The 23026-nt window shown below is 38.2% G+C and overlaps 1 protein-coding gene across 4 annotated transcripts in view; it reads right to left on the bottom strand.

The window, feature by feature from the left end:
- PIK3CB (phosphatidylinositol-4,5-bisphosphate 3-kinase catalytic subunit beta) overlaps window positions 1-23026 on the bottom strand; it is a 201697-nt gene that overhangs the window by 116666 nt on the left and 62005 nt on the right. For 3 of the 4 annotated variants that reach the window (XM_044920373.1, XM_044920370.1, XM_044920377.1), the window contains exon 3: window positions 1204-1390. In XM_044920373.1, coding sequence (XP_044776308.1) covers window positions 1204-1374 — 171 coding nt within the window. In that variant the 5' untranslated portion in view covers window positions 1375-1390. Of the gene's footprint in view, window positions 1-1203; window positions 1391-5091; window positions 5139-23026 lie in introns of those variants that run through there. The other variant, XM_021678870.2, reaches the window with a different exon arrangement.

Below are 23026 nucleotides of genomic sequence, written 5' to 3'. Positions count from 1 at the left end.
TCTTATGGTAAACTTCACGTTGTGTATGTTTTACAATTAAAAGAATGGAGGGCATGAATGGTTAATCCAGCTTCAGGTGCAGCCACAGACATCCATACTTGTCACTGGTGACTATAAAAATAAGTACTCTCTGAACCTTGGGATACCTAAAATAATTTTCTTTTTTTTTTTTCTACTTCAGGGATCATGCAGTTTTAGAATTCTCATGTCTCCCGAAAGAAGAAGCTTGGAAAAGAGTTAAGAGGCTGTCCAAAGTCAAGAACTTTAAAATGGCTTGTCATAAATACTTTTTCTTAAAAATATCATAGCCCCTGATTTTCATATTGGGTTCAGCTATTTGGAAAATATTAAAGAGAAAGTTTAGCAAAATAATTTCATTTACATTTCATAGTACTCACAAATCAATACCACTCGCCAATTCATGTGAAAAAATAATCCAACAAAAGAAGCAAGCCTTGTTATGTAAAAGTAGTTGCTTCCAAACTGATGGTTACTAGAAGGGAGATGGTTGGGGGTGATGGGTGAAATAGGTGATGGGGATTAAGAAGTACAGAGTGCACTTGTAGTGATGAGCACAGGGTATTGTATGCAACTGTTGCATCACTATATTGTACACCTGAAACTAATATTACACTGTACATTAACTAACTAGAATTTAAATTAAAACTTAAAAAGAAAAAAAAAAAAAAAAGAATTTGCTTCCAAAGGAGGGCATGTTATTCACTACTGGGGGAAAACTTTTTCTTCCACATAATCACCATGAAAAGTAGTGGGGGTATGGAGGGAAGAAGAGGAAGGAAAAGGAGAGAAGAAAAAACCAACCAAAAATCACATACAGAAAAAGTATGACAAGTTCAAAGATAGTATTTAAAAAGATTTAAACTCTAAACTTTGACAATGTCAAATTCCTTTAAACCACCTGAATAAACATTTCACACTAACATAATTTTTCTTAATTCAGGTATCACATATGGATTAAAAGTGAGAGTGAGAAAAAAAAAGTGAGAGTGAGAATTACCTTTTATACATCTACAAAAGACAAAGCATATATCAAATCTTTAAAATGTAGGGAGGACCTAAAGGTTCATTTTCCCTCAAATTGACCATATGATTTACATTAATAAAATTTTCTGTAATAGAATAACATCTTCCCCTAAGTGATACAGTAAGCTACATTTATAAAAATTCCACCTATTAACATACCTGTTTAATATAGGAAATGGTAGCTTCCCGAGGAACCTCCAACTGAATATAAATCCCAGTGGGCAAAAGGAAATCCACAGGTATGGAGCCATCAGATGCTAACTGTGAATCCACTGCCCAGATGTCAAGGATGTCTGCCATAGCAGGAGGCATTATGAAACTGAAGCACATTCATAACCATGGGGCCCTAGAAATTATTAAGTAAACTCAGTGAAACAGAAAATTAGCCAAATCTTATACTAAAATATGATAAAGCCCACCAATCCATAATTAGTCTTTGGATTTCAATATAGCCAATAATAAGGTGGCTAATTAAAGATTAAGCCACCAGAAATAAATTACTTAAAAACACTTTCGGTTATCATTACATGTATTTTATATATATATATATATATATAAATACACACACCGCACTAACTCAAATTCAACAAAAGTATATCACATGTGAAAAATGAAAGATTTGGGGCGCCTGGGTGGCTCAGATGGTTAAGCGTCTGCCTTTGGCTCAGGTCATGATCCCAGGGTCCTGGGATCGAGTCCTGCTTCGGGCTCTCTGCTCCTTGGGAGCCTGCTTCTCCCTCTGCCTCTCTCTCTCTGTCTCTCATGAATAAATAAATAAAATCTTTAAAAAAAAAAAAAAAGAAAGAAAAAGAAAAATGAAAGATTTAAAGATTAGAGGTTTCTAAGAAATTCAGTTAACCACTCAACAGGTGACTGTCTCCAGATTTTACTTAAATAATAAAAAAAATAATATTGGCTTCTTTGGCTGAGTTCTTCTCTGCAAACTCTAATGAAAACAGCAGTCAAGAGGGCCTTCTTTCAAATATAATTTTCTATCTGGGCACCTGGGTGGCTCAGTTGGTTGAGCATCTATCCAACTCTTGATTTCAGCTCAGATCATGATCTTGAGGTCATCCAATCAGGCCCTGTGTCGGGCTCCATGCTCAGTGAGGAGTCTGCTTGAGCTTCTCTCCCTCTCCCTCTAACCCCTCCCCCCTCCAGATGTGCGCTTTTTCTTTTTTTTTTTAATTTATCAATCTCGGGCACCTGGGTGGCTCAGTCGTTAAGCATCTGCCTTCAGTTCAGGTCATGATCCCGGGGTCCTGGGATCGAGCCCCGCATCGGGCTCTCTGCTCAGTGGGAAGCCTGCTTCTCCATCTCCCACTCCCCCTGCTTGTGTTCCCTCTCTTGCTATCTCTCTCTCTGTCAAATAAATAAAATCTTTAAAAAAAAAAAATTATCATTCTCATGTACAAAATGTCTTGAACTTATAGTCTCATGACCCACCACCTGAGAATTAAAAACACCAAATCCCTCAACCCAGCTGGCAAGGGCCTTTGTGCTATGTTTCTGGCCCGATTTCCTTTACCTGTCCTATTACTGTATTGCCTAGGCCTTTGTACCACAAAGGCTATCAACCTGCTGTTAGAACTATGTTCATACAAATGTTGACACTCCTGGAATCAAACCCCTATTCCAACAAATGTACCCCTCAACTGCGCCTTGAAGACTTCCTTGAGAGCTTCCTTCAAGAAAGCATAACAATAACAGTGGGAAGAACATGGGCACTCAAGTTAATTAAGCCAAGATTTAAATCCCATTTACTGAAAGAATGAAAGTATCACATCAAAAGAGACAAAAGTCAACTTGAAGCATTTCTGAGCATCAAAAATACTCATGACATCCATGGATTGAAACATCAAATATATACAAATGAGTGACTGAATAATAAAAGGAAACAAATAAATCGTTTACTGATCACCACTGCAGATTGCCAAGACCAACTTACTATTTTGAAAATTGATAAAGAATGGGGAAGTAAATCAAACATGTTTTGACCAGCTTATACCAAATATTGCAGGGTAACCAAATGAATGATGAGGGTAAGGTTTTTTTTCTTGATTTTTAGACAATTTTAGTTCATAAACACAAAAAGAATGATAAAATTAGAAAACCACCATTGTGCAACCTCTAATGAAACAATGAATCTAGGCAAGAATGCATAATTAATGGATGCTAAAAAGTTTACAAAATAAAGTGAAAGGATGATGAGGAACTTTATAATGAACATTATCAGGTTGACACTATCTAAATCCTGTGAATAATCCAGACATATGCCTCCTCCTGTAATGCAAACAGAAGTACTAACCACAACCTATAGAATATGGTTGATTTTAAAAAACAAAAAACCTGAATTTAATCAAGACTCTAGATCTGACTTATCAGTTTACAAGAAATAGGAAAATAGCGAAAGGAATTAAAGACTTCAAAAGCATCAGTCAAGTCCCCAATGAATCATCAATAAAAAAAGTAATCAATGACAACAAAACAAGCTAATCAACAACAAGAAGAGAAAAAAAGAGAATGGTGCAAGGACTGTTAACAAACACTCAGGAGGGTCACCTGGGTGATTTAGTTGGTTAAGCGTAGTACTCTTGATTTCGGACCAGGTCATGATCTCACAGTTCTAAGATCAAGCCCTGCCTCAGTTCTGTGCTGGGGGTGGAACAGCCTTATCCAACATTATTTCACCAAATCAGCTATAAAACCTATCTTTAAAACAAACTGGGAGGGGTGCCTGGGTGGCTCAGTCGTTAATCATCTGCCTTCGACTTGGGTCATGATCACAGGGTCCTCTCCCACTCCCCCTGCTTGTGTTCCTTCTCTCGCTTTGTCTCTGTCGAATAAATAAATAATCTTTTTAAAAAATAAATAAAACAAACTGGGAAATTTAAATATGAATTAGATGATTTTAAGGAAATACTGTTACATTTGTGAGGTATAATAATGGTCTGTTGGTGGGACGCCTGGCTGGCTCAGTTAATGGAGAATGTGACTGTTGATCGTGGGGTTGAGTTCAAACCTCTACAAATTACTTACAAATCTCTACAGATTACTTAACAATGGGATCTTAATAGATAAAAAAACAGATCTATCTACATGCTGCCTACAAGAGACTCATTTTAGATTTAAAGACACCTGCAAATTGAAAATGAGGAGATGGAGCACAACCTATCATGTTAATGGATGTCAAAAGAAAGCTGGAGAGCGAGCTCAGGCAGGGAGAGGATCAGAGGGAAAGAGCAGAGGGAGAGAGCAGAGGGAAAGAGCAGAGGAAGAGGGAGAAGCAGACACCCTGCTAGGCAGGGAGCCCAATACAGCGCTGGATCCCAGGACCCTGAGATCATGGGCTAAGCCGAAGGCAGATACTTAACCAACTGAGCCACCCAAGTGCCCCGAAACTGGTCCACTTTTTTAAACCATACACAAAAATAAATTCAAATTGGATGAAAGACTTTAGTGTGAGACAGGAAACCATCAAAATCCTAGAGGAGAACACAGGCGGCAACCTCTCTGACCTTGGCTGTAGCAACTTCTTATTAGACACATCACCACAGGCAAGGGAAACAAAAGGAAAAAAACTATTAGGACTTCATCAAGATAAAAAGCTTCTGCACAGTGAAGGAAACAATCAACAAAACTAAAAGGCAGTTAAAGAATGGGAGAAGATATTTGCAAATGACATATTGATAAAGGGTTAGTATCCAAGATCTACTAAGAACTTACCAAACTCAACACCCAGAAAACAAATAACCCAGTTAAGAAATGGGCAGAAGACATGAAGACATTTTTCCAAAGAAGACATCCAGATGGCTAAGAGGTACATGAAAAGATGCTCAACATCACTCATCATCAAGGAAATACAAATCAAAACCACAATGAGATACCATCTCACACCTGTCAGGATGGCTAAAATTAACAACACAGGGAACAACAGGGGTTGGCAAGGATGAGGGAAACTGCACTCCCTGAACATTCCAGCCTTTACTGATTCCTCTCCTAACTCTTACACCTCTTATAATCTGGACCCATTACACTGACACTTACACAGGCCCTGACTCTTTCCCATGTGCCAGTCTTGTTTCTGTAGGCAGGACAGTGCACTGATGAAAGACTGTGGTCTCAGAATCCAACAGCTTACTTGTGAGAGCTGGTTCCATCCCTCACTGGCTGAAAGATCTTGAGCAAATCACGTATCTTCTCCCTACTTAAGTTCCCTTATCTGCAAAATGATGAAATCAACAGTAACTACCTTAGAGCACATAGTTATAAAAACTGAAGAACTCCTGGAACTTAGTAATCCAATATAAGTATTTGCTTATTTTTAATTTTTATTCAAAAGCCCTAAGTTCTTTTGAGCTATAAGTTATATATTTTCAACTACTTTCATTTCCCTAAAAGTGATCAGCACATAGTAGCCATTTAGTAATTGTTTAATGAACTTAAGAAAAACATTATTATCCCTACTCCTACAATTAAAAAAGAAAATCACAGGACAATAAAAAAATCTAAAACAGCTAACGGTGAGTTCTTACTCTGTGCCAGCATTCTAGTAACTTCTTTACATGCATTTCTATATTTTATCCTTACTACCATCCTATGGTAATATTACTATTCCTTGAGAAACTTAAAGAGGTTGAGATCTCATAGCTACCAAGTGGCAGCCCTGGATCTGAACTTGGGTCTAACTGTAGCATGTGAGCCCTACACAACCCTCTGCATAACAAAGTACCAGAAAAACGTCTGATACATTAACCACAATAAACCACATTATGTTAACTATAAGCTTCTTGAAGGCTTGCCCCATGCTTTTATTTTTGCTTTCTTCCCCCCATGCTTTTTAAAGTACTGTCTCTTACCACAGTGTATGGAGAAGTTATTATACTTGGGCACTCTGAACTGATATTTTTATAAAGATTTATTTTTATTTTTATTTATTTGACAGAGAGCGCACAAGCAGGGAGAGTGGCAGACAGAAGGAGAGGGAGAAACAGGCTCCCCACTGAGCAGAGAGCCCGACGCGGAATTCGATCCCAGGACCCTGGGACCACGACACGAGCCAAAGGCAGATGCTCAACAGACTGAGCCACCCAGGCGCCCTAACCTGATACTTTTATAAACATGAACAAACTACACAAAGTTACTACAGATGTCATGAACAGTCACTGGTCCCAGGGGCGCCTAGGTGGCTCAGTCGTTAAGCATCTGCCTTCGGCTCGGGTCATGATCTCAGGGTCCTGGGATCGAGCCCCGCATCGGGCTCCCTGCTCCACGGGAAGCCTGCTCCTCCTTCTCCCACTCCCCCTGCTTGTATTCTTGCTGTGTCTCTCTCTCTCAAATAAATAAATAAAATCTTTAAAAAAAAAAAAAAAAACAGTCACTGGTCCTGGAATAGCTTTAGTTACATCACTGCAGAACAGACTTTGGAGACTGTCTTTAGAAAAGGTGCTTTTCAATCTTGCAAATAGCAAGTGTTCAAGAAAATGTGCTACACCAAATTATAAAGACCATGCTTTGCCTATATTCATTACCACCACACAAAGATGGGAGAAAGCCACCTCCCTGCACACCAAGCACAGCATGTATGACATGAATCAGTAATTTGCAACAAAAGCTGAGAGAGGAAAAACCAAAGTTTCCATTTAAAACAGAGAAGGGTTTATGAAACATCAGCCACCTGTAACACAATTACAATCATGATAAACCTGTATATGCCCCTACTTTCAGCATAGATTTTTTATTTTTGGCAAGACTCACAACTGAAACCAAATCACCTAATGAATAACAATAGCAATAAAGGAACATGAAACTATAAAAACAAAACCTCTATTATCTCACCCTTACCAGATAGCTGGAAATGCTGAGGCTTCCTCAGGCCTGAAGCCCAGAAGACCAATCTTTTCAAAGAGACTGCACCTCACACCACCATATGGCATTAACTGCCCAGATACAAAATTATGAACTTCTGGGGGTATTGGAGAAAAAAGCACTATGGTAGATTTAAGAATTTTTTGATGAAGTAGTTATAACTAAAATGAATTACAAGAATGAATTCATGGGCCCCTACCTTCCTTCCTTTCTAGATCTGTTGCTCAACACCCTCACACATCCTAGACTTAACCCTGCCACCCCAAACCACTAATACTTGCCAGCATATCCCATACTCTCTCTTACCTCCTACCTTAACCATCATTCCCTCTCCCTAAGATGGCCTTATCTATATATCTCCTGATCAACTCTTATTCTTCTGGACTCTTGGAATCCTTCCCTAATACTCCTGTGCACCCAAGCACCAGGGCATACCTATGTCAAAGCGGGAGCACACTACACTGAAGGTCGTTGCATACAAACAGCTCCCAACTTCCTATTATTCCCACCTCTTTATTTGCAGCTTTGACACATATTATGGTCTCAGTAAATATTTACACATGGCTAAATGAATTAATGAATGAGTGAAACAAATTCTATGGAAGTCACTTAGTAGAATAATTATACTGGATAATTAAAAATGTGATTTAAATCATTCTTAACAGGAAAAATTTATGTGGCCTTCAATGTAGTCTCTCAGTGCCTAGTCTAAGAAAATTCCATAAACAGCCCACAAAGGTGACATCTTTACATGAAGTCATGGTAATATCTACCATTACACAGATAAAATGCCATAACACATATAGATTTCCTATAACTCAAATTTAAAAAACTGAAATGATTTAATTCAGATATTAGTTAAGTCTATTTGCACATGGCTTTACAAAAATCTCAGTCTATATTTCATAGCAGATGTACCTTTCCATAAAAGAGTAAATCAGAAAAGTATTAACAAATATACAGAATTCTGATAGCATCATCACTTGCAATGGATCAAGCTTCGCCTAATATCACTTGGTCTCCAATCCACACATTCCTGTCATGTGAAAGGAACATGAAATATATCTTACCTATAACCTAAGCACTGCATTCCCACCATACAGCAACCCAGTAACATTATAGGCATTTCCTCCAAAAAATGATGCATTTTCAACTAATGTTTAACTATAGAATGGCTTATTCCCATAAAATGCCATCTATTAAATTTAGACAGACTGGAGAACTTCCATGATGTCAAGGGATAACCATTATTTTTAATATAGAGAAAAAGAATATAGAATTTCACTTCAGAAAAATTCACTAAGCTCCATATTTATGTTTTTGTATTTTTCTATATCTACGCTATATTTCACAACAGAAATATTTAGAAACATTTAAATAAATTAAATGTTTAAAAGTGGCAAAATAAGTTGCCAAGTATTTTTCTCGTGCCACCTCAAAATGTATCGAAAAGGAAAGTTTAATCATTTAGCTTTACAGTTAATCATGCTCTTTGCTTCCTAAAGGAACAAACACACCAATCTCCAAAATTAATTCCTTGATCTTCAATTTCAAGGGCAAAATCCTCACTTTCAAATGTCAACTGATTCAAAAAGATTCCAATGATTCAGCAAGATAATAAAGATGCTTGTTAAGCAATACTAGGTTTAAAGAAAGACTTAGAAATGTTTTTCTCAACCAGGAGTAAATTATCAAAAGGGAATACTGCAAGGTTACAACCACGTCCACTAATTTCTACCATAATAGTCATATTAATAATTCACTAATAACTGAGTTAGACTGTTGTCATACTTTATAAACTCTCAGGTAGAAGGGCACCTGGCTGGCTCAGTCAGAAGAGCATGAACTTTTTTTTTTTCCCCCTTAAAATAGGCTCCACACCCAACGTGGGACTTGGAACTCATGACCCTGAGATCAAGAGCTCCATGCTCTATAACTGAGCCAAAGAGGTGCCCTGAGCAAGGAACTCTCAATCTCAAGGTTTTGAGTTCAAGCCCCACGTTGGGCACAGAGCCTACTTAAAACAAACAAACAAACACAAAAACCAAAAACAAAAAAACAACCCACTCAGGTAGATATATGGTATATAATTACAGCATAACATGCAGGTTGTACTTGTGTGTCACTTTAATAAAAGCACTTTTAATCAGGCCAATGCTCAAGGTTTTCAAGTACTTTAAGCTAAATACTACCTAGAAGAATGGTTTTCAATCTTCTCATATTCCATACTCTTCTTTAAACAAGTATTACACCAACACTTTAAAAATCTGAAATGAAACTATTCATATAACTTATATATATGTACCGAATTTAAAAAAACAAACACCTGTATAATGTCCTAGCTGTAACATAAAAGGAGAAATAAAAGAAAATAATAAAGCTTCTCTCAATATGTAAATACTTGGACATGACCAAACCTCTGCTTAATGAAGCAGTCAGGTTTGCCTCTATACAAACTGGTAGATATGACAACTACAAATGCAGACTAATCCAGATGTGTTGTAGTGATGAGCAAATAGTACAAATGCTGGTCACTGGTGTCACAGATTTTCCAAATCTTTATCTTTCAATGTTAATATTTTGAAATCATGTAAAAAATACTTTGTATTATATTTTTATGTAATACAGAGTTAAGATCTCAGCTCAGATAATAATAGAGTTTTCACGTACATTAGTATCTGGAAGAAAATTCAAAAACTGTGTTGTACTTGAGACATTTTTTCGTTGTAGAAGACTGTCTTATGCATTGCAGGATATCCAGTAATCCATTACCTACTAATAAGTAGCACCTCCCCCAGTCATTGTATCAACAAATACAACAAAATCACCTGTTACAAATTTCAAAAACATAGGAGGGAGGTCACTGTCCACTTTCAGAACCACTGCTCTAGGACAGTTCCTATTAAGGACAGTTCCTATTATTTCTCAAAGTAGTAATGACCTAGAAATGGACTTTTTTTTTTGTTTAAGATTTTATTTTTTGAGAGAGAGAGGGAGCATGAGCAGGGTGAGGGGGCAGAAGGAGAGGGAGAGGGACAAGCAGATTCCCTGCTGAGCGAGGAGCCTGACTCAGGGCTGAATATGAGGACCCTGAGATTATGACCAACTGAGCCACCCACGCTCCCCAACCTAGAAATGTTTCTATCTAGACCTAATTATACTCCATATTTAAAATAGTAATGAACACAATTTATCATACATTTCTACTGGCAAACCAATGGTGTTTCTTGTATTTGGCTATGTTGTCTTTGGCTAATTCTTGAAGGGTAAAAGAAGGTCAAGTAAAGAAAACTTTAGCCCCTTAAACAATCAGAGGAATATAAGGCCAGTATGACTAGCTCTTAATTTTCATGACTCTTAGTAAACAAACTTAGAGATGGAGTGGTCAAACTAAACCCACAGGGTAACTGGTAGCTCTTCAGAACATCACACACAACACTGTACATACGTACTGAGAGAGGGGGCATACTTACAAAATGTGCTCTGCTGTTACTAAAACAGCATGTCCTTTGTCAGACTAAAACTGTCACATGGTTGCTAAACAAATGAAGTTAACAAACCAAATGCTAACAGATAAATCTTTTGCAGAGATATTTTGAAAAAAAACATGGCTACACATTCAAATATAAAATATATCTGGTTCCTATTTCCCTTTGTCACCCTTATTTCATAGGGAGCACCACACACAAGAGTCAAGCCTAAGAATTAACTCAAGACTTTCCATTTGGGGGGCGCCTGGGTGGCTCAGTCGTTAAGCGTCTGCCTTTGGCTAGGGTCATGGTCCCAGGGTCCTGGGATGGAGCCCCGCATCGGGCTTCCTGCTCTGCGGGAAGCCTGCTTCTCCCTCTCCCACTCCCCCTGCTTGTGTTCCCTCTCTCGCTGTGTCTCTCTCTGTCAAATAAATAAAATCTTTAAAAATAAATAACATTTTTGGTAGATTATATTAACTATAAATTTTATTTCAATATAGTACAAGTATTACAAAATATGCTACAAAAAAGGGATCTGAGGGGTGCCTGGGTGGCTCAGTAGGTTAAGCATCCAACTCTTGATCTCAGCTCAGGTCTTGATCTCAGGGTTGTGAGTTCAAGCCCTGCACTGGGCTCCACGCTGGGCGTGGATCCTACTTAAAAAAAAAAAAAAGATTTGAGTCCAACAGGATTTAGAATCACTGGTACAAAGTTCATCAAGGTTCTTTCTATGTACTGTCAAACTTTCTAGAAAGATATTTTCTAGAAGTCTTTACCAATTTGTATTCCCACTACATTGATGGATGTACATAGTATCAATTAACAGAACTGTAATACAAGTTTTTAATTTCAGTCAATTATCCAAAAGCAAAAAAAAGTTCTTGTGAGTTAAACTGCATTTTTCTGATTACTTATAAAATCAAACTTTATTTTACTGAAATTTGAATTTCTGTATGTGTTTGGTCACACTAGTGTAATTTATAGATGTTTCACTTAAACATTAATAGTCTTTTTACTGCAGAGTAAATAACCATGTATAATCTTTTTACAGCAGAGTAAATAATAACTATGTGAAAATGTTAGAATTATGAATCATAGTTTTATTAACCTGTTGCTTATCTTAGACTTTGTTATTTTTACTTTTTTTTTTAAGATTTTATTTATTTTTTTGACAGAGAGAGACACAGTGAGAGAGGGAACACAAGCAGGGAGAGTGGGAGAGGGAGAAGCAGGCTTCCCGCTGAGCGTAGAGCCCAATGTGGGGCTCGATCCCAAGACCCTGGGACCATGACCTGAGCCAAAGGCAGACGCTTAACGACTGAGCCACCCAGGCGTCCCAGACTTTGTTACTTTTAATACGTTAAGGTATACTATCCAAGTAAACTGAACACTTCGGTATCTTAGAGAATATTTGCTTTGAGAATAATTCTTATATGATAAAACAGAGCACTGAGGGAAACCTGCCTGGCTCAGTCCGTACAGAATGAAACTCTGGGTCTCAAGGTTGTGAGTTTGAGCCCCAGGCTGGGTGTAGACAGTATGTAAAAAAATCTTTAGGGGCACCTGGGTGGCTCAGTCAGTTGGGTGTCAGACTCTTGAGTTCAGCTCAGGTAATGTTCTCAGGTTTGTGAGATCGAGCCCTGGGGGTCAGGCTCTACACTCCACGGAGAGTCTGAGATTCTTTCCCGCTGCCCCTATCCCACTCATGCACAGCACATTCTCTCTCTCTAAAATAAATAAATAAATCTTTAATAAAATTCTTTAAAAATATATAAATACATTATTTTTTTAGTTTCAAGGTTTTAAATTCCACTTAGTTAACATATTGTGTAATATCAGTTTCAAATAAAATCTTTTTTAAAAAATAGAGCACTTAAATCTCCATACACTTAAATTTTAGACACTTAACTCTCCAAACACTTAAATCTCCATAATAAAATCCTGCTTTCTAAGAAAAAAGAGTTTCAAACACATTCCAATTTCAAATACTCGTCTAAAGTAAGTTTAAATTAACTAGAGCTTATCAGTTAATGGAATGCCCTAAGCAGACTTCACAGAATGCTAACATATCTATTTGTCATTCATGTTACATTAGAAATGATGAGAAACTGTATTTTTTCAATTTTAATTGTACTGCTGCCATTATTTTTTCCTTTAAAAAAAATTCCAGGTGCGCCTGGATGGCTCAGTCATTAAGCATCTTTGGCTCAGGTCATGATCCCAGGGTCCTGGGATCGAGCCCCGCATCGGGCTCCCTGCTCCACGGAAGCCTGCTTCTCCCTCTCCCACTCCCCCTGCTGTGTTCCCTCTCTTGCTGTGTCTGTCAAAAAAAAAAAAAAAAGATTCCATTCACAGCATACTCTGGGTACTAACAGAATCACGATTCAAGAGACATTCTGGTTTTGTTTGGAAAATATTACACATAGATCAATGGAATAGAATAGATAACCCAGAAGTAAACCCACAATTATATAGTCAATTAATCTTCAACAAAGGAGGAAAGAATATACAATGGGAAAAAGTCTCTTCAACAAATGGTATTGGGAAAGCTGGACAGCTACATGCAAAAGAATGGAATTGGACCACTTTCTTATACCATACACAAACATAAATTCTCAAAATGGATTAAGGACCTAAATGTGAGACCTGAAACCATAAAAATCCTGGAAGAGAGCATGGGCAGTAATTTCTCTGACATCAGCTGTAGCAACATTTTTCTAGACATGTCTCCAGAGGGCAAGGGAAATAAAAGCAAAAAATAAACTATTGGGACTACATCAAAATATGCACAGCAAAGGATATAACAGCAAAACTAAAAGGCAACCTGCAGAACGGAAGTAGGTATTTGCAAATGACATATGTGATAAAAGGTTAGTATATTCTACTCTATAAAGAACTTATACAAGTCAACACCCAAAAAACAAATAACCCAATTAAAAAATGGGCAGAAGACATGAACATTTCTCCAAAGAAGACCTACAGATGGCCAACAGACACATGAAAGATGCTCAACATCACTCATCATCAGGGAAATGCAAATCATAACTACAATGAGATATCACCTCATACCTGTCAGAATGGCTGAAATCAAAACACAAGAAATAACAAGTGTTGATGAGGATGTGGAGAAAAAGGAAACCTCGTGCACTGCTGGTGGGAATGCAAACTGGTCCAGGCACTCAGAAACCCCTAACTGGTACAGAGGATCCTCAAAATATTAAAAATAGAACTACCCTATGATCCAGTAATCACACTACTGGGTGTTCACCCAAATAATACAAAACCACCAAGTCAAAGAAATACATGTACCCCTATGTTTATAGCAGCATTATTTACAATAGCCAAGATATGGAAACAGTCCAAGTGTCCACTGATAGATGAATGGATAAAGAAGAGATGGTATGTGTGTGTATACACACACACACACACACACACACACACACACTAGAATACTATTCAGCCATAAGAGAATGAAATCTTGCCATTTGCAACAACATGGATGGATCTAGATAGCATAATACTAAACAAAATATGTCAGTCAGAGAAAGACATATGCCATATGATTTCACTCATGTGTGGAATTTGAGAAACAAAACAAATGAGCAAAGGAAATAAAAGAGAGAGAGAAAACAAACCACGAAAAAGACTCTTAACTACAGAGAACAAACTGGTTACCAGAGGGGAGGTGGGTAGATGGGTGAAGTAGGTGACAGGGATTAAGCGGAGTGCACTTGCTGAGATGTGCACTGGGTGATGTATGAAATTGTTGAATCACTATTTGTACAAAATTCAAACACTGACACTGTATGTTAACTATACTGGAATAAAAATTAAATTACATTTTTTCAAAAACTGCAATGTATCCCAAAATTTATGGAAAACATCGAACTACAGGGTACTCTACAATTCATACCATTTACCCTACATTTTTCTTACACCTTCCACTGATAGCCACTGAACAAATAATGTTTGAAACCAGCTACATTGGGGCACCTGGCTGGCTCAGTCAGTAGTGCATGTGACTCTTTTTTTTTTTTTTTTTAAGATTTTATTTATTTATTTGACAGAGAGAGATAGCGAGAGCAGGAACACAAGCAGGGGGAGTGGGAGAGGGAGAAGCAGGCTTCCCGCCGAGCAGGGAGCCCGATGTGGGACTCGATCCCAGGACACTGGGATCATGACCTGAGCCAAAGGCAGACGCTTAACAACTGAGCCACCCAGGTGCCCAGTGCATGTGACTTTTGATCTCAGGGTGGTAAGTTCAAGCCCTACATTGAACCATGGAGCCTACTAAAAAAAAAAAAAAAATCTTTTCACAAGCTACATAAATTACCTATGTTCACTTAAAAGGCACTAGAGAATTAAATAACTCCCACATTCCCAACAACTTTTTTTTTTTTTTTAAGATTTTATTTATTTATTCATTAGAGACAGAGAGAGAGAGGCAGAGGGAGAAGCAGGCTTCCAGCGGAGCGGGGAGCCCGATGCGGGACTCGATCCCAGGACCCTGAGATCATGACCTGAGCCGAAGGCAGACGCTTAACCATCTGAGCCACCCAGGCGCCCCTCCCAACAACTTTTTAAAAGTCATTATCAGGTAAACATTTAAACATAAATTTAGATAGAACAATGGAATTCCAATGGGGAGACGGGACATTGTTGATATTATTTCTTCAGACAAAATGGGCTGATAAAAAAGTTTTAATTCAGCAGATTCCAAAGTCTAAAGAATGTTAATAATTTCCTACAAAGATTATAAAAAAAAATCGTATCACCCCATTATTCAAAAATAAACTGCTAACTTATTTAAGATGCTCATTTAAAATAAATGGTCTTGGGGTGCCTGGGTGGCTCAGCTGGATGTGTGTCCGACTCTGGGTTTCGGCTCAGGTCACGATCTCAGGGTCATGAGAGAGCCCCGCATGGGGCTCAGGGGGGAGTCTGCCTGAGATTCTCTCTCCCTCTAACCCTCCCCCCACACATGTGTGTGCTCACCCTCTTTTTCTCTCTCTAAAATAAGTAAATCTTTAAAAAATAGTAAATAAATCTTTAGAAAATAAAATAAATGGTTTTGATTCAAATATTAATTTTTTTAAGACTTTATTTGAGAGAGAGACAGCAAGCAAGAGAGAGAGAGCAGAGTGGTGAGGAGGGGCAGAGGGATGGGGAGAGGCAAACTCCCCGCTGAGCAGGGAGCCCAACACAGGGCTTCGATCCTGAATCCCAGGACTTCAGGATCATGACCTGAGCCAAAGGTAAACGCCCAACTGACTGAGCCACTGTGGTACCCCAAAATTTAACTTTTATTAAGTAATGCTAATTAATTTTTTTCAGTGTTTTCAGTCTGCCCTCCTTTCTTCTAAATATTCGATCATGTTTATCAACAAAGATAATAAATTACTCAAATTGGATATATATTTCCAAGAAATATATATTTCATCCCCACAATGCTCTCCCCTCACCCTGTCCCTTCTCTTCCACTTCCAAATGAATGGTATTTTGGGCATGGGGACTAATTGTTAAGCCTATTTTAAATCACTGTTGACCATAACCATGTTTTAGGGTAACACTGATTATTTTACTAAATAGATAAAACTAGCAAAACAAAGACTTACTACCAATAATCTAGTTCAAAATATGGTGACTTTCTTTAGCCTTTGAAGACATTGCTGAGGGAATTCTTGTACATGATGGGCAAGTATTTTCTATTTTTTTAAACATTTTTATTGTTTAAAATAATAAAACAAAAAAGCACACACACACAAAAAAGTATGCAATGAGTTACTATAACGCAAACACCTACTGTAAAGCAAACCACAGTCCAGGTCAAGAAACAGAACACTGCAAGCATTCAGAGCCTCTTTGGGTGTTCCTTTCAGATAACAAACCCCTTCCTCTCCCTAACCTCTCATCACAACTCTGATTTCTGAGCTAAGTTCTTTTTTGTTTTTTAATCATTTTAGCTAATAGTGGAGGAATGAAGTAAATAATTCTGGTTTATTGGATATACTTTTGCATCTACCATGCAGATACATATTTTAGAAGTTTCATCGTCCAGACAACTTCTGTTTCTCAATACAGTGGCAATGGGGGTCCAAAAGACTTACTGGGTGTCTTTTTCTTTTTTGGGGGGAGAGGGATGTCAACCATTCATCCCAGAAATGTTATCCAGTCAATTCTGGTACCTATTTATAACAAGTGACATCATGACAATCAGAAATGACTGTATCTAGCAAAGGATACCCACATGTTAAGTGCTGTGAGAGTGAGTCATGAGCCAAACTGTGCAAGTGTATGGTGATGCTGGTGAGTAACTAACCAACAGCCCTCACATCTAGGAACTGAATCAGTGCCAGAAAGCCATCTGGATGGCAAACAGTAACATGAGAAGAATTTTAAATAGCTCTACAGCTGTAGAAAAAGAATTATTCCAGGCTCCAAATCTTTTAGTTCTGTCATTTTGAAAGTAAGTTATAATACATAAAAATTCAAACAGCATCCTAAAAAGCTGGCATTTGTCCCAAACCATTTCAGCATTACTACTTTAGATACTAATTTAACTCTGGCCTATTCAAGTATTTGTTTGTCTGTTTAAATGCTTTTCTTCAGAGACCAATTATTCTCCTAAGGTATCTAGCCAAGAATGACAAAATGCTTGTTTTTATTTCCTCTTCATTACTGACAGTAAAAGAATTTGAAAAAAATTTAAAAGCCAGAAAAAATTGAAAAGATGTTTTCCTTGGTGCCAACACTGTTCTTTCACTGCCTATTCTATCTAGAGGACATGGTAAATGAGGAGAGGCAGGAGAACAGTGTCATCTCAGTGCTAGGCCTTGATCAAGAGAAAAAGATAGGGAAAAAAAATTGGAATTCAAGTTAATAAATATTAGCTACTTATACTTTTTTAGGACACCATATCACACACTTGACTGGGAGAAGAGAGAATTACAAAAATAAAACATGGACCAATTTGCAACCCAGCCTGTAACAGAGCACTTAGGTTGGTTGAGAGAGATGAATGGGAGATTTGTCTGTTCTGTTTTCATTCAGAGGGTACACCTTCTTAAACTACTGGAGGTAATAAAACAGAGATAGATAGTAAAGGCTCATATCACTGACTATAATATTTTTTACCTCAACCCCCACACAGCCTCAATCACAAGAGATGAGGTTGGACTATTGGAAATGGGAAATATAAAGTACCTGCCTGAACTTCACAGAGGAGGTTGGAAGGTAGTGTCTAGGGATCAGGAGACATCACCTGAAAAGTTGAGGCAGCAACACAGTATTATTGTCATGAAACCCCACCTCCATTGACACACACTGCCTCAGCTTATGACCTGTGCACAAAAGAACAGGTACTAGAAGTTACATGGTTTGGAATATAATTCATTAGAGGTCACTATGTCTAGTTTCTCAAAAAGTTGAAATCTTGGGGTGCCTGGGTGGCTCAGCTGGTTAAGCATATGCCCTCGGCTCAGGTCATGTATCTCAGGGATCTGGGATCGAGCCTCACAGTGGCCTCCCTGCTCAGCAGTGAGTCAGCTTCTTCCTCTCTCCCTCTGCCTCTTCCCCCTGCTTCTATGTTCGCTCGCTCTCTCTCCCTCAAATAAATTAATTAATTAATTAAAATATTTTTAAATAAAAGAATCGAAATCTTCATCTATTTATGCTTCAAACCACTTTTGGCTACTGTCCTGTATTTAATTTATAACAATACCCTATAGTTAAACTAATAAATCATATTTTGTTTCAAAAACCTCAAATACAGCATTATTTTTAAAACACCATTACTTGGGGCACCTGGGTGGCTCAGTTGGTTGAGCGTCCACTATTGATTTTGGATCAGGTTATGATCTCGGGGTGGTAGGAATGAGCCCGGCTTGAGATTCTCTCCCTCTGCCCCCCACCCCCACCGCATGTGCACGCTTGTGCGCACACATGCTCTCTCTCTCCCCCTCAAATAAATAAAATCTTAAAAAATGTATTTTATTTATTTGAGAGGGAGAAACAGCGAGAGAGCAAGTGAAATCTAAGAGCAGGGGGAGGAAGAAGCAGACTTCCTGCTGAGCAGGGAGCCTGATGCGAGGCTTGATTCCAGGATGCTGGGATCATGACCTCAGCCGAAGGCAGCTGCTTAACCAACTGAGCCATCCAGACAACCCAATCTTTAAAAAAAAAAAAAATTTTTTTTTTAAAGATTTTATTTGACAGAGAGAGACACAGCAAGAGAGGGAACACAAGCAGGGGGAGTAGGAGACGGACAAGCAGGGGGAGTAGGAGACGGACAAGCAGGCTTCCCGCTGAGCAGGGAGCCCGATGCGGGGCTCGATCCCAGGACTCTTGGATCATGACCTGAGCCGAAGGCAGACGCTTAACCGAATGAGCCACGCAGGAGCCCCTTTAAAAAATTTTTAAAAATAAAACAGTGGGGGGCGCCTGGGTGGCTCAGTTGGTTAAGCGACTGCCTTCGGCTCAGGTCATGATCCCGGAGTCCCGGGATCGAGTCCCACATCGGGCTCCCTGCTCGGCGGGGAGTCTGCTTCTCCCTCTGACCCTCCCCCCCCTCATGCTCTCTCTCTCCCATTCTCTCTCTCAAATAAATAAATAAAATCTTTAAAAAAAAATAAAAATAAAAATAAAACAGTGGGTGGCTCAGTTGGTTGGGCGACTGCCTTCGGCTTGGGTCATGATCCCAGGGTCCTGAGATAGAGTCCCACATCGGGCTCCCTGCTCAGCGGGGAACCTGCTTCTCCCTCTGCCTGCCTCTCCCCCTACTTGTGTGCTTTCTCTCTTTCAAATAAATAAGTAAAATCTTTTAAAAATAAAATGAAATAAATAAAACAGCATTACTTTTTCTCTTGTCATGAGAAGTTTTAAGATCTACTCTCTTAGCAACTTTCAATTATGCAATGCAGTATTATTAACTACAGTCACCATGCTGTATATTACACTCCCATGACTTATAATTTATAACTAGAAGTTTACACTTTTTGACCCCCTTCACCCATTTTGCCCACACCCCACCCCTGCCTTTGGCAATCACCAATTTGTTCTATGTATTGATTAGTCTGGTTTGGGGATTTTCTTTTTAAGATAACACATGTTAAGTGACATCATATAGTATTTGTCCATCTCTGAGTTATTTCATTTAGCATAATGCCCTCAAGATCTATCCATGTTGTTGCAAATGGCAAGATTTCCTTCTTTTTATGACTAACATTCCTGTGTGTGTGTGTGTGTGTGTGTGTGTGTACACACACACAACTTCTTTATCCATTCATCCATCGATGGACACTTAGACTGCTTCTACATCTTGACTATTGTAAACAATGCTGTAATGAACAGAGGGGTGCAGACATCTTTTTCAGTTACTGTTTTTGTTTCCTTCAGATAAATACTCAGAAGTGGGATTGATAGATCAGAAGGTAGTTCTATTTTTAATTTTGGGGAGGAATCTCCACAGTACTTTCCATTATGGTTCCACCAATTTACATTTCTACCACCAGTACAAAACAGATCCCTTTTCTCTACATTCTCACCAGTATCTGTTACTGTCTTTTTGATTACCAGCAATTCTAACAGGGTGAGGTGATTATATTGTGGTTTTTTATTTTAATTTCCCTGATGGTTAGTGATATTGAGCAACTTTTCAATTACCTGTTAGACATTGGCAGGTCTTCTCAGGAAAAATATCTATTCAGATTTCTGCTAACTGGGGCGGGAGGGGGGGGTGCTATTAACTTGTATGGGTTCTTTATGTCTTTAGAATTACACCCTCAACAGGTATATGATTTGCAAATATTTTCTCCCATTTGGTAGGTGGGAGGTTGCCTTTTCATTTTACTGACGGTTTCCTCTGCTGTATAGAAAAGTTTTTTAGTTTGATTTAGTCCCATTTGTTTATTTTTGCCTTTTTTGCCTTTGCTTTTGGTGTCAAATCCAAAAACTCATCATCAAATCCAAAGTACCATTGCCAAAATCAAAGTAGGGGAGCTAACCATCTATGTTTTCATCTAGGAATTTATGGATTCAGGTCTTAAGTTCACATTTTTAATCTGTATTGAGTTAATTTTTATCTATGGTGTAAGATAGGGATACAGTTTCATTCCTTTGTATGTGGCTGTCCAGTTTTCCCAGCACCTTTTATTGAAGAGACTGTCTTAACCCCCACTGTATTTTCTCAGTTCCTTTGTTATAAATTAATTGAACATATATACATCACTTTATTTCTGGATTCTCTATTCTGCTCCACTGATCTGTGTGTCTGTTTTATGACATTAACACACTGTTTTAATTACTACAACTTTGTAATATAGTTTGAAATCAGGAAGTATGATGCCTCTAGCTTTGCTCTTTCTCACAATTGTTTTAGCTAGTCAGGATCTTTTTTGGTTAAATACAAATTTTAAGATTGTTTATTCTATTTCTGTTAAAAAATAATTACACTGCAATTATAATAGGAATTGCACTGAATCTGTTGATTGCTTTGGGTAGTATGGACATTTTTACAATACTATTTTTTTTCTAATCCATGAGCACAAACTATCTTTCTGTTTACTGTGTCTTCTTTGTTTCATCAGTGTCCTATAGATTGTGTGCAGTTCTTTCACCTCCTTGGTTACACTTATTCCTAGATATTTTATTGCAACTGATTTATTTTTGAAGCAACTGTAAATGGGACTGTTTTCTTAATTTCTATTTCTGATAGTCCATCAATAGTCTAGAAATGCAACAGATTTTTGTATATGCCAACTTTACTGTTTATTAGCTCTAACAGTTTTTTGATGGAGTCTTTAGGGTTTTCTACATCTTATCTTCATTTCTTCATCAGCTAATAGTGATGATTTTAATTCTTCCTTTCTGATTTGAACGCCTTTTATTTCTTTTCCTTGCCTAAATGCTCTGGCCAACACTTTCAATACTATGTTGAATAAAAGGGGTGAGAGCAGTCATCCTTTCCTTGTTCCTTGATCTTAGGGGAATATGTTTTAAATTTTTACCACTGAGTATGATGTTGGCTGTGGCCTGTAATACATGGCCTTTATCATGTTGAGATACGTTTTCTTTGTACACACTTTGTTGAGTTTTTATCATAAACGGATGTCAAATTCTGTCAAATGCTTTTCCTACATCTATTGAGATAACATGGTCTCTAACCCTTCATTTTGTTCATGTGATATCACTGGCTGATTTATGGATATTGAACCATCTTTCCATCCCCAGAATAAATTCTACTTAATCACAGTTTATAATTCTTTTAATGTATTGGTGAATTCTGTTTGCTAATTTTTTTATTTTTTTTAATTTGAGAGAGAGAAAGCATGAGCAGGGGGAAAGGCAGAGGGAGAAGATGACTCCCCACTGAGCAAGGAGACTGATGCAGGGCTAGATCCCAGGACCCTGGGGTCATGACCTGAGCTGAAGGCAGATGCTTAACCAACTGAGCCACCCGGGCGCCCCAGTTTGCTAATATTTTGTTGAGGATTTTTGAATCTATGTTCATAAGGAATATTGGCCTATAATTTTCTTTTCTTGTGGACCCTCGTCTGGTTTTGGTGTCAGTGTAAAGCTGGTCTCATAAAATGAGTTTCTGGTTCCTTCCTCTTCTGTTTTTATGAAAGAGACTAAGAAGGATTGGTTTAATTCTTCTTCAAATGTTTGGTAGAACTCACCAGTGAAGCCATCTGGTCCTGGAATGTTGTTTGTTGGGAGGTTTTTGGTTACTGACTCACTCTCCTTATCAGTAATCAGTCTGTTCAGATTTTCTACTTCATGATTCAGTCTTGGTAGACTGTATGGTTCTAGGAATTTATCCATTTCTCTAAGGTTGTCCTATTTGTTGGTGTTAAAACAGCATTATTTTTTGTCTCTTCTCTTCTTAATATACCATTTAAAATACTGCTTTGGAGGCACGTGGGTGGCTCAGTTGTTAAAGCGTCTGCCTTCAGCTCAGATCATGACCCCAGCGTCCTGGGACAGAACACTGCATAGGACTCCCTGCTCAGCAGTAAGACTGCTTCTACCTCTCCCTGTACCCCTCCACCCTGCTTCTACCTCTCCCTGTACCCCTCCACCCTGCTTGTGCTCTATCTCTCTCAAATAAATAAAATTTAAAAAAAACAAAATGAAATAAAATACTGCTTTGTTGTGGAGTGTGATTCTCACTTTATTCATTTATACCACCCACATCACTTACTGTCACAAATGAATTATTGAGACAGAAAATAAAATGGAAAATGTCATTAGTTTCAATTTCATATCACTAATACAAAAGCTAAACAAAAATGTTTCCTGATTGAATTCAGCTCTTAAAGCAACCTACACTATTCCTCTTGATCTTTTTTTTATTATTATTATTAAAGAAAAAGTTACGGGGTGCCTAGGTGGCATAGTAGGTTAAGCATCTGCCTTCCTCTCAGGTCATAATCCCAGGGTCCTGGCAGGGAGCTCCACATCAGGCTCCCACCTCAGCAGGGAGCCTGCTTTTCCTCCTCCCTCTGTCCCTCCCCCCTGCTTGTGCTCTCTCTCTCTTAAATAAATGAAATCTTTAAAAATGACAACATCCAGAAACTGAGGGAATACTCTCAAGGAATTTAAAATGGACTGGCTAAAACGTTAGCAATGAAAGAAAGCTTTAAGAA

Source organism: Neomonachus schauinslandi, chromosome 1, assembly GCF_002201575.2.
Source record: "Neomonachus schauinslandi chromosome 1, ASM220157v2, whole genome shotgun sequence".
NCBI lineage: Eukaryota > Metazoa > Chordata > Mammalia > Carnivora > Phocidae > Neomonachus > Neomonachus schauinslandi.
The sequence above is the reverse complement of the archived record's forward strand: the minus strand, read 5'-3'. Positions and strand labels throughout refer to the sequence as shown.